The sequence below is a fragment of the Coenobita brevimanus genome, chromosome 72, assembly GCF_032717465.1.
Source record: "Coenobita brevimanus isolate Jiangsu-jjx chromosome 72, ASM3271746v2, whole genome shotgun sequence".
NCBI lineage: Eukaryota > Metazoa > Arthropoda > Malacostraca > Decapoda > Coenobitidae > Coenobita > Coenobita brevimanus.
In genome coordinates this window covers 6,648,709-6,660,966 of record NC_137025.1, presented here as the reverse complement: position 1 = coordinate 6,660,966, position 12,258 = coordinate 6,648,709, and the positions used below count along the sequence as shown (strand labels likewise).

The 12,258-nt window shown below is 41.4% G+C and overlaps 1 protein-coding gene across 1 annotated transcript in view; it reads left to right on the top strand.

Annotated features, from left to right (window-relative positions):
* Ino80 (chromatin-remodeling ATPase INO80) overlaps positions 1–12,258 on the top strand; it is a 499,736-nt gene that overhangs the window by 148,865 nt on the left and 338,613 nt on the right. The window contains 1 exon segment of the mRNA XM_080278280.1: positions 5,200–5,327. Within this exon segment, the coding sequence (XP_080134406.1) occupies positions 5,200–5,327 (128 nt within the window).

Sequence of the window (12,258 nt, the reverse complement as noted above, 5' to 3'; positions counted from 1 at the left end):
CCCAGTTTCTGTGAGCACTATTGTGTTTACAGGAAGGAGAGGTAAAGGAAAGGAAAGGATTAGGGAGGGGAATAAGGAAGTGAGGATAGGGAAGAGGGAGGGGGAGGGGAAAAGGTATGAGAGGGAGGGAGAGAGGCAAAGGTAGGAGAGGGAGGGGGAAGGGAAAAGGTATGAGAGGGAGGGGAAGGAGGGGAGAAAAAATAAAAGAAGAGGGAGAAGGAAGAGGCAAGGGGTAGTAACAGGGAAAGAAGGAGGAGGGGGAGATCAGCAAGGGGTGAATGGAAGAGCATCAGGAGACAAGAGGACGAGGGAGGGGGACAGTAACTTGGAGGGCAGTAAAAGGAAGGGATGAGACGAGGGAGGAGGAGTTGGAGAAGAGCAGCAGGAGGGAGGGATGAGATCAGGAAAGGAAGAGGAAAAGGAAGTGGAGAACAGGGAGGGTAATGAGGAAGGAGTAGAAAGAGATTAGCAAGGGGAAAGAAAAGGAAGAGGAAGGGGAGAAGAAAGAGGGCATTGAGGAAATGGAGGAACAGTGATAGAGAGGAGGAGTTGCAAGGGACGGAAGAGGGAGGGTAAGGGGAGAAGAGAGAGGGCATTGAAGAAGTGGGTGAGCAGTAGGAAGGAGGAGGAGAGTAGCAAGGGAATGATGAGGGAGGAAAAGGGGAGGGGAGAGGGAGCTTTGGGGAAGGTGGAAGAACAATGAGAGAGGGAAGATGAGAGTAGCAGGGAAAGGAAGAGGGAGGGGAAAGGGAGAAGAATGGGGCCATTTGGGAAGGTATGGTAGCAACAGGAAGGGGAGGAGGAGAGTAACAGAAAGGAAGAGAGGAAAGGGGCAGAAGAGAGGGGAGCAATGGAAGGGGGAGGAGTACTGTAGACCAGCAGGGGTAAAGGAGGAAGAAGAGAAACAGAAGAAAGGGGTAATGGAGCGGGCAGAGAAGCACTGGGAGAGGGATGAAGAGAGTAGCATGGGGCCTGATAATTACAATACAATAATCACCCGTGTGTGAATAGCGCGGACAGTCCTATTTGTCCCACACAAGGCTGCCCTATATTTTGGCATGGAGGGAGGTAGGGAAGTGACACAGAGGAGGTGAGGGAGGGAAATGACAAGGATAGGTAGGAGGGAGTAAAACATCATGGGAAAGCAGGAATACAAACGAAAACAAATAACAGCAGACTTGTTGGTCATTTTGAAGCTGTTATAGAGAAGGGTTAACAAGCAAAACAATTTTATGAGTTAAAAATAAGGATAGAAAAGCAGGAAGGAGGGTGGGAAGTGACAAGAGGGTACAGCAGGGAGGGAAAGGGAAGTCACAAGAATAGACATGAGGGAAGGAGGGGGGCAAGTGACATGGACATGTAGGAAGGAGGGAAATGGCATTTGGAAGGAGGAGAGAGGGAAGTAATAGTGGGAAGGAAGAGGGTGGGAAGTGACATGAGGAGGTAAGAGGTAGGAAAATGACAGGGATAGGTAGGAGGGAAGGATGTGCCAAGAATAAACAGGCGAGAGGGAGGAAGTGAAATGGGGAGACAGGAGAGAGAGAGAGAGAGAGAGAGAGAGAGAGAGAGAGAGAGAGAGAGAGAGAGAGAGAGAGAGAGAGAGAGAGAGAGTGACAAGGTGAAGTTGGAGGGAGAGGAGAGATATGGTTGGGGAAGGACATTTAAGGAATTGGTAGTGTTTTTGCTCCTATGGTGGGATATTAATTTCGGCGTAGTAAACTGTGGTATGTGTCAGTAAGGTTAACCAAACCGTTAGGACTTGGGATTAATGAAGAGCCTCTGTACCATTTCTTACTTACCAGTTTATTTTTGCATGTGACATGTTAATATGGTCTTGTATGTTTTTGATGGAAGCTGTCGAAGTATATAAATCATGTAGAAGACTGGCAGACTGTTGATCGTAATCCTCAACGAGATGCATTGTTTCAGAACTGTTGCCCACCACTGTAGAGTATATGGTAGAGATGCTGTGTTGTACAAAATCATATGAATACTATGAATGAATTAATTCTTGTTGTTGATTTAAACAATCAGAACACAGTCCTTATCTAGAGATGGTTAATCCGTAAAAAAATTTATCGCGCAACTTCCGACAAATTTGGATTGCCGTCAGATATTCGGGATACCAACCAGATTTTGTCTTGACAACAGTGTGCGTAGGATCTTAGAAGCCTGTTGTACTACAAGAAAAATAATAAACTAACATTTATCTACCTGTGCTATCCGGGATTCGAATTATTCAGGTTTGCATGTACCCCCTTACTCTTCGAAACAGGTGTCTCTGTTTCCATGTTAAAGTGAACTAGTTACCAACTTCAGCCCAGTTTTGGAAATGCTGTTTGACCTAATCACAGAATGCTTAACCCGTGAAGTTGGAAGGTATCTTTAACGTTCCGGTTTCTAACAAAAAAAAAAAAAAAAATATTCAGTATATATTTATATGGCTGTGAAAATATCTCATGCATATCTGCTTAGTTGATTAAATTACATACATTCATTAAACTTTCTGCTGTATTTTGAAGCCTTAATTAATGATTCTCTGAGTTACAGAAATTCTTGACAAATTCTGAATAATGCAGTTATACTCAAGGTTTGAGGGATAATAAAGATAATGTCTCCTCGTGGTTGCCTAATATCCTCAGTTATCCTCATCAGCTCTGAAAACAATCCCGGATCCAAGGAGAGAGGGGAAGGGGGGAGAGTGTAATGAAGAGAAAGCGTGGTGTGATTGCGAGGTAATTTAGCGGGTGTCATGCAGGGATGCCGCCATTGTTCATCGAGTCACCCGCGCGTTGCACTTGTTTTACGCCGCTGTGGGGGAGGCGGGAGGAGAGAGAGAGAGAGAGAGAGAAGATGAAGAAAGGGTATTAAGGGTACGAAAGAAGTATGGGAATTGAGGGTAGGAAAGAAGAGATTAAATTGAGGGTGGGGAAGAAGGAGAAAGAACATTGGGAGTAGGGGAAGAGAAGGAAGAGAAGCGAAGGCACTGAGTGGAGGAAAGATGATAGAGATGGAGTTGAGGGTAAGAAAGAAGAAGAGGGAGTGAAATGAGGTTAGGCAAGGAGGAGGAGGAGGAGGGATAAAGAAGTAAAAAGAGAGAATAGAGAGAAAGAATGAATGAAAGAAAAACATGGCACTGAAAGAGGGTGGGAGAGTAGAAAGAGGGAAGGTATGAAACGAGAGAGAGAGAGAGAGAGAGAGAGTATAAATCTCAGTTTAGCACGACAGTTATTATAAACCGGCGGGGGCAGAACAAAATAGATAATAAGAAGCTGAGAGCGTGGACAAATAGCCAAGGGGTAGTAAAAATAATGAGGTGACCACACAGACCGTCAGGCACATTCCACACAAACCGTCCATAATGGCGCTATGAAGGTCGATAGTTTCTGCGTGTTGATATCAGTGAGAGAGAGAGAGAGAGAGATTGCTCTCTCCATTTCTACTCGTCCTCCTTTCTACCCTTTTCGTTTTCATTCTCTTCCTTATCCTTGTTCCCCTGTCCTGTCCATTCTTGTTGTATATTCCCTCTCTCTCTCTCTCCCTCTCTCTCTCCCTCTCTCTCTCTCTCTCTCTCTCTCTCTCTCTCTCTCTCTCTCTCTCTCTCTCTCTCACAAGATATTTTAATACCTCTGCATCAGTTCACGCCACCTCATTTATAAGGAAACAGTCGAGAAAAGGTTGGTTGGTGTTTATTTGATGGATTGAAGTGAACGGATAGCTCTCGAAGGGGTTCAAACCTTGTGGTTGTGGGAGAGGGGGGGAGTTAAGCAAATGATGTGCCTTGCAAGGAGTTATTGCCAGCAGACTGATAATACTGAGAATTGTGGTCAAATTTTGTTTTATGATGATGATGATTGTTATTGTTTGCATTTTATTATTGAGGAGACGAGTTATTTTTTTTTTAATTGCACAGTTACATATCTCAGCCACGCACGTGTTTACCTGTCCTTTTTGCATTTATCCCAACAGCACAATAACAGAAAACCTCCATTATAAGCCAGAAGCATGTTCTAAAACTTTTTTTTTTTTTTTTTTTTTTTTTTTCCTGGTGATTGGGGAAGACTGGGATATCAGCTTTATTGAAGTAGTGAAACTTTAAACGGCGTTTTATTTTCTGCACACTCCGGTTCCCTTCACTTATTCTTAGTTTAGTAGAACCGTCTTGTGTTAGTGGGAATAGAGTACTAGAGGAGGATGCTCCGACTATGAGGGGGTGGATGGTGGCAGTATTAACATTTACAGACTTATGACTTGCCCAGTTGAACACAGTCGGTTGGCTTGACATATAATAGGATACTGGAGTTGTCCTGATGAGAGTGTTTACCCTTTACTGCGAATTACCTACTTTACATATTATTTCTGCAGACGCCAGACGAAAGAAAAATACCTCAACGTTTTTCATGAGACCACGGAACATCGTATATTATTCTGACTTTCGACACGAGTTATTTATTTATTTATTTATTTATTACCTCAGAAACTCACTGCAGTCAAAGTATTAAGAAGAACAAAAACTTAAAGGAAGGTGGCTTGGAACGAAGCCTGTCTTACACACAGTCTCCATAATCCAACACTATATCGCGTTTATTCCAGCTTGACAAAAATCCCCATCACCTTTCAGCTCAGTTGATTTCCAGGTGTAATCAAGTTGGAGGATCGATTTGACCAATAAGCAAGATGACTCATTCCTGCTTCATAATTAAGGCTCGCCAAATTTCATAAGTCTTAATTTTCAAGTTGTGGGAGTGACTCAGCTCAGTCAGGTAAAAAAAAAAAAAAAAAAAAAAAAAAAAAAAAAGTTTAGTCTTAGATGGCTTATATACTCGTATTCATTTTGCGGCTTAGTTCACGTAGTTCAGTGACAGGAAAAGACAATGCAATGCCTCGACATCATTTAGCCTACGTGGGACTTTTTACGGCTAGCATCGTATTGTAGTGTTAATTTATTCATAGAACTAAGCCTTGTTGACTGAAATGGTGGAAGTTTTAGGTCAGGTTAGAGAAAAATAATCCGTAACCATGCCTTCGTTCCATCCTACAAACAAATTGGAATTTTTCGTGACTATCATCATATTCTAGTATTTTTTTTTTTAATTATTATTATTATTGACAACTAATCTCTGTTGACTGAATGGTGGCAATTTTAGGCCAGGTTATAGAAAAAATAGTCGATAACTCTGCCTTTTTTCCATCTCACAGACAAGCATTCCCTGATCATGGATGCGGGGAAGCTCTATGTTCTGGACACGTTGCTATCGCGTCTCAAGGCGGAGGGTCACAGGGTGCTTATATACTCCCAGATGACGAAAATGATTGATCTGCTGGAGGTGAGTACTTGATCAGTGCTTTGTGTGTGTGTGTGTGTGTGTGTGTGTGTGTGTGTGTGTGTGTGTGTGTGTGTGTGTGTGTTTTCCTGAGTGCAGAAAGTATTATACACACGCAGAGATTTCAATACACACTGTTCTCTCTCTCTCTCTCTCTCTCTCACACACACACACACACACACACACACACACACACACACGTTTTTGCATTTGTATATACGAAGCATGTATGAAAGTAGCTTTTTTTTTTTAATTTTTTTTTTTGTCTAATGCTGAACAAGACTGCAGCAGATAAGGTGGGTATTATTTAATGCTGGAAACGCTGAGAAGAGGAATGGCTGAGGAGAGCTGAAATTAGGAGTGAGGATTTTGAAGTTAAGTCTTTGAGGAAGATGTGAGAAAGGAAAGCTCTTGGGAGTTTTATCTATCTATCTATAGCCTACTGTTGGAAGTTATAGGGGATAAATGAAGATGAAGAGAGGAGCCATAGAATTATTGGATTAAGACCCGAGTAAGCTTTAAGCATTTTTTCTTAGAATGTGTTATATCTGAAAGTGACTGAATGATAATAATAATAATAATAATAATATTATTATTATTATTATTATTATTATTATTAATAATAATGTAGTTTAGGAAAAGGCGGCAAGCTTCACTGCAGCTCTGCTGTCTTTTCCAGGTACATTTCACTCCTCTGTTCACGTCGCTAAATAGCGCTCTATTTATTTATTTATTTTATTTTTGGTGGTGGGGAATTTTCGTATAGTGGTGTAATTTGGAAATGCCAGTAATTAATAAGTAGTGAAATAATATAATTGGGTTTACTGACGATTCAAATTTGGTGCCATGAATATCCTAAAACTTGCCAAATACGTCCTGTCAAGAGAAATTTGGAAAAAATACACAAACATACTGCTTGACAGAAGGAATAAGGAAAATAATGTGAATAATAATTCTTAATTTAACATTTTCGCTCAGTTTGGAAGCTTGATTACAAACACAGGCTGGCCGTCGTGGATAAGTTCAAAGCACAGTACTTTATTGGAAAAGCTAATCAGTTGTAATGTGTGTGTGTGTGTATGTATGTGTGTGTGTGTGTGTGTGTGTTTGTGTGCGTGTGTGTGTGTGTGTGTGTGTGTGTGAGAGAGAGAGAGAGAGAGAGAGAGAGAGAATCATGAATTTTTGCGTGTGTTGGGAGGCATTATTGTCACAATATGTTTTATCTGTGTTGGTGAAGGCTCAGGTGATTTGTGGGGGATGGACGAATGGTTTAGTAGGGAATCGTTTGGTTTGCTCTCTCTCTCTCTCTCTCTCTCTCTCTCTCTCTCTCTCTCTCTCTCTCTCTCTCTCTCTCTCGATATATCAGTATTCTTTCATATATTGTATAAGAAGGTGAGAGGGTAATGGCGTTGTGGTGTGGCGGGACTGTAGGGGAGTTGCCGGAGCATAGCGAAGGGAAAGGACATTGCGGTAGGGGTTAGGAGGGGAAGTGTGACAGTGCGGAAGGGGGAGGGCATTGTAGTAAAGTGGGGAAGAGGGGAGAAATTGTGGTGGGGTGAAAAGGAGGAGAATCGGAGAAATGTGGTAGGGCGAGGAGGAAGACCGTAGAGAACTGAGGTTAGTGGTACAACGGGGAGGTGGGGGCTGTAGGTTGATTTTTAATGGGGCTGTGTGAGAGTATTAGATATTGTGGTTTAATTCTTTCGGTACGAGGTGTTTCCAAAACTAAATAAAACAATCTGGCGGTAGCGTGAATAGACGATATCTTCGTGAAAGGGTTAGTGGCGATAATTTCTGACCCCGTTACTACGAAAGATCCCCTATAAGCTTAATAAAATTGTGTCACGATGTCTAGGACAGATTAAGGACGTCATCTGGCAGAGAGGGTGAAGGGAAACTAAGAGTGACCTGAAACGCTAAGTACTAGGTCAGGTGGGGTGGGTGTGGTGATTTTTTTTTTTTTTTTTTTATGTGTCCGACTCTGGGCATAGGCTTCACAGCCTGCTATCAAGGCCCAGCAGTCCTCCTACATACCATACACCTCTACATGTCACCACTTCGGCGCTAACACCCACCGTCCATATTGAATACATGCTAGGGCTGTCTCATACAGGACTGGTGTATTGGTATTAGCGGGGGTATTTTTACGACATGTCGGCGGGTCTTCTGGTAGATCAGTAAAGCCTGATTTAATGAAATTCAAATCCTTAAACTGTTCCCTGCCCCAGCCGGGATTCGAACCTGGGTCCGTTAGGACTACAGGCCACCTCTCTACCGATTGAGCCACCGATTAGCTTGGTAGGGTGTGTGGCCAGCTCCCCAGGGCGCCAACTCACCCCACTACATCAAAGGATTGCTCCCTACACATACTTCTTCGCCAGTGCCATTGTTATATGTTAGTATTGGCCAGCTCCGTGCTGCCCCTGTTAGTCGCGTTTTCTTTCTTTCTTGTTTAATTGTGGCATTTACTTCTGCCCTTCAGAGTTAATCGATTCCGACCAAATCCCGACACTGACCAGCCCCTGACCTAGATGTGTCATGAAGGTTTTGCTGTGCCGAAAACCCGTTTTTTTTTTTTTTTTCGTACTTTTTACGTTTTGAGCTGTAGAAGCATTACCACTAATGGGCGTAGAAAGCTCTGACTTCTTTAGGCGTAATTTTGAGGTCATTCCGTATGGAAAGTGTGCCATCCATTTTTCCTCTCTCTCCTCTAGTTTTCAAGTGGCAACCCTGTGAAGATTGGCCTCAGCATCCCTAGCAACCAGCACTGGTTTTCAAAAATGCTTCCCTAGTTCCCTAGTGGCTCAGTGGAATGGAATGAAAGTTTGCGTGCTTATAATATTGACTAGTACGACAACTTTCTATTGTACACCTTTATGCTATATTGGCCAGGCCAGGTCAGGGTTGAAAGTTCATCAATTGCAAAAACGGTGAAAATAGCTAAAATCATTACTATACTCGCACGAAATGCTAAGGCTCCGAAGATTATTAAGCCAGGGCCATGATTCTTGGGTGGAATGTTGCACTGGAGCACCTCCATACAAAAATGACATTTAGTGTCGAAACTCATTTCCAGTCGCTGGCAGCGCCACCTAGAAGTTGAACCTCTGGTGGGCCATTCTGCGAATTTCAAGTTTCTGCCTCCATAGTGGGTGGATGGAATAGAATGGAACTTTACAAGCTTATAGACATTAATGAGTACTATAAGTGTGCTTCGTACATGCATGATCTGTATCTGTCAGGTCAGGTTTCAAAGGTCATCAAGTGCTGAAAATATGAAAAGCCCCAAGATTATGACCTTGCTCGCGCGAAATGCTAAGGTTCTGAAGATTATTAAGCCAGGGCCGTGATTCTTGGGTAGAATGTTGCACTGGAGAACCTCCATATAGAAATGACTTTCAGTGTCGAAACGCACTTCTGGTCGCTGACAAAGCTTGGTCCGCTTAGAGCTGGCCATCGTCGCCTACCGGCTTGTTGACTAGTGTATTCATCTCAGAAAGATGAATGAACCTAATTTAATTTGTGAGTGTTTCATTTATATCATTAGAAAATGTTAAAAGAATATTTTTTATGGTCTCTTTTATGAGTTTCTCTGAAATGCCGTTAAAAGTATGTATTACCTTCCAGTTTAGAGCCTTTGTCACATAAGAGTATATTGGAAGTACAGATAACAGAAGGCCTGTTGGCTCATGGCAAGAATGTGTTGGAAAAATAAGCTAATAATACCAATATCTAACCATTGTGTTGGTGGGTTCCCTGTGCTGAATAAATCGTTTGGTGTTAGCCAGTGTAAAATATCTGCTTGACGTCTTGCCCTACAAAAGGTCAACGTATTGTTTTTTTTGCTTGAATGAGGCTTTTACTAAATGAAACTGAAAATTTAACCTCCACAAGAAGCAGTCTATCATAAACCGAGTGTAATCACCTGGCTGTAACGTGAGTAAAAGAAGCATGGCGTCATCATGATCAGGGGGTTACTAGAAAATTTTCAGTCAGTAACTGCAAGAGAGGTGTGTATCTTACGTTGAGTGAAATGTCTGGCGGTAATAAGAATATAGTAAGAAAGACGACGCTGAATGGGCCAAAGCTCCACATTTTTGTATATTCCTGGATTTATTCCAAGACAGAGCATCCTTAAATATGTGACAACTTTACTAAGATGAAAAGTCACATACTGGCAAGAATAAACTGAAGATATTCGGTACTTCATCATCCGGAAAAGAAAAATGGACTATTTCAGACACTTTTGCACGAGCCTTTCCCAACATCTAGATAAATTAATAAATAAATAAAATGGTAAGGAGAGATGAAGAATATGATAAAGAAAATCAGAACAGGGAAAGCTTTTTCGAACTGGTGGGTTAGATAAAGCCTTTATTAAACTCGGCACTATTAAGGTGTTCTGTTAAACATAATGAAGACCGTCTCGTATAGACTAAAATAAGATGACGTACGTGGGCTGAAGTAGTGAAGAACTATCAGCATGGCTGCTCAGGATGCATTGTCAAAGTATAAAACCGGGAAAACATAACTAAGAATCCTTAATGAAGATGAACATTTAAGGGTAAGTATGCATTCCTCATCCTCAGTGATAATTAATGGTTGGTGCAGCCTGACGTCTTTACAGTACTGTACTTTATCTCACTGGCGACCCCTCACGGTGCACCAAACTGTCGCACTCATTGTACCGGTACTTCACAAAGCCTTTTCAGAACTTTAATGTGCGTCTGTCTTGTACTCAGCAATGGCTGTGTTCAGTGCTATGTGAAATGCGTGAAAAATTATTGGAGCCATCACTTCATCAAGGTGACCTAGTTGTGTAGTTCATTCATGTTATTACCAAACGATTTCATACAACATAAGGGGAGCCCCTGGTGATAAAATGATTAAAGAAGATTGTATGAAACTCCATTGTGTTTGAAAAGTATAGTCTAACCAAGATCTAAAAAAAAAAAAAAATAAATAAATAAAAAGCGTCCTGTGGCTAAAGTTTAGCTTTTGTAGAGCAGTTACTTTGTCACTACAAGATATGTCCTCTAAGCTGACTATAGTCGTCTGGCTGTGGCAAGAATAAAATAAAAAAAGACGCATTCTTAATGAATGGCGTAATGGATATTGTTTATATTGTCTTCATTAGGATGAATAACGTGGTTTGGAGGTTGAGAGAGAGAGAGAGAGAGAGAGAGAGAGAGAGAGAGACTTTCTAAGGACGTTAGAACGCATCAAATTTCATTCAGGATATCACAGTCAGATTTGGCTGAACAAAGAGAAATCTTGGTAGTCCGAAGATTAAATACTGTGTTTGTTAACCCTTGTGGTGCAGTGGCTACACCGGGAATATTTTGAGGACAACATTGCGATTTGAGACCGTGTAGTTAGGGGATTAACCCTTCAGCCCTGTGACCTACTTGTTATTTTATAATTGCTATTACCAGACAATATGATTCATGTATGGAAAGGCTTCTAGAACTGGAGAGGTTCGGTATATGTACCTTCATTATTCCCCTTCCCACAAGGTCTCCACAAAGCTTAAGAAAAATTGTCTGAAAGTAGCATGAAAAAATAAGTCATGGGAGTTAAATACTGTAGTGTTCCATTAACCCGATTAGTAGGACTCAGGTGGGTATTATATTCAGGCTAACTGAATATGATTTCTCAGTTGGGAGATACCCTTAAATCGAGAGGTAAAAAGTACCGTAATTCCCCTCCCCCGTCCCTCTTTCTCTACTGTAGACTCGTGTAGGTAATACACAGTGCAGTATTTCATAGTTGATAAATTCTAGCAGTACCCCGTAAGTAGTGTTACGGTTTTTATTTTCTTGAGTACTGTATCTAGACGATTAAATTCAGCTTGGGAAAGGGCCCATTGTAGTGGAGGGGTTAAAAACACATTCCATTGACCCCTTCTCAGGGGGTCAGTGGAATGGAATTACTACCGTCAGTTTCGTAGATGCGGAAGTACCTCTAGGAGCGGCCCCATCTCTGTCGATCGCTAATGTTTTATGAAGTTCTTCACTCCCGTAGACCAGTGAAACCCCATATTAGGACCCTGATGGTCCTGCATCTACCTGGTGCTTTTTTGTACATGTCATTTTCATCTTGTGAATGTTTACCTCGTCAATCCGATTACATATTTTTTCTTAATTTCATTCATTCCATCGCCAGTCAGCTTTATTCTGCCTTGATAAGATAAATATGTAAGATATTGCCTGTATTTAACTCTTCACACCAGCAGAGTATCCTCAGAGCTGAATGAAATCGTCAGATGGCAAGAAAAAACGACAAATTCGACATTAGATTAAAGGGGTTAAAAATTACTGATGTCGCTTAAGTGTACTCACTGTTGTGGCCTTGATGAACGCTTTGTAAAACATAATATATAGAAAGTTTTGATCCAGCCATTGCTTTTCATGTGACTGAATGAAGAAATACGATTAACTGTTGGAGGTGATGTTATGATGTTGTATGCCATTTTATTACTGTTTAAGTTTTTAACAATGTTGCATGTTTTCCCCTTATTTGTGTCATGTACTATATGATCTTATGCCTTGAGTACTCTACATTTCAGGAACACGTGTTGTTTACAGTATCAAAGACATTCGTGTAAAATGAGTTTTTACATTTATTTAGTTTTTAATATATTTTGATAAACTACTGTTTTACATTTAGTACCGCTGTTGAAATTATTATTTCACAGCCTTGTTTTTCCCAGCCTGTCTGTCTGTCACGATGATTACTGTACAGGAAAAACCGCAGGGGTGTTCCATCTGGTCCAAGAATAAAGTGGTTAATTTTGGTGAAGGTACCATATGTCGAAGGCCAAAGACAAAGTGCCATCGTTAACTGGGTACCATCTCAGTGTACGGTCTGTGGAGTACTGTATAGGTTTTGTCCTACTAGTGACGGACTGTTTTGGTTTTGTAATCGTCAGACG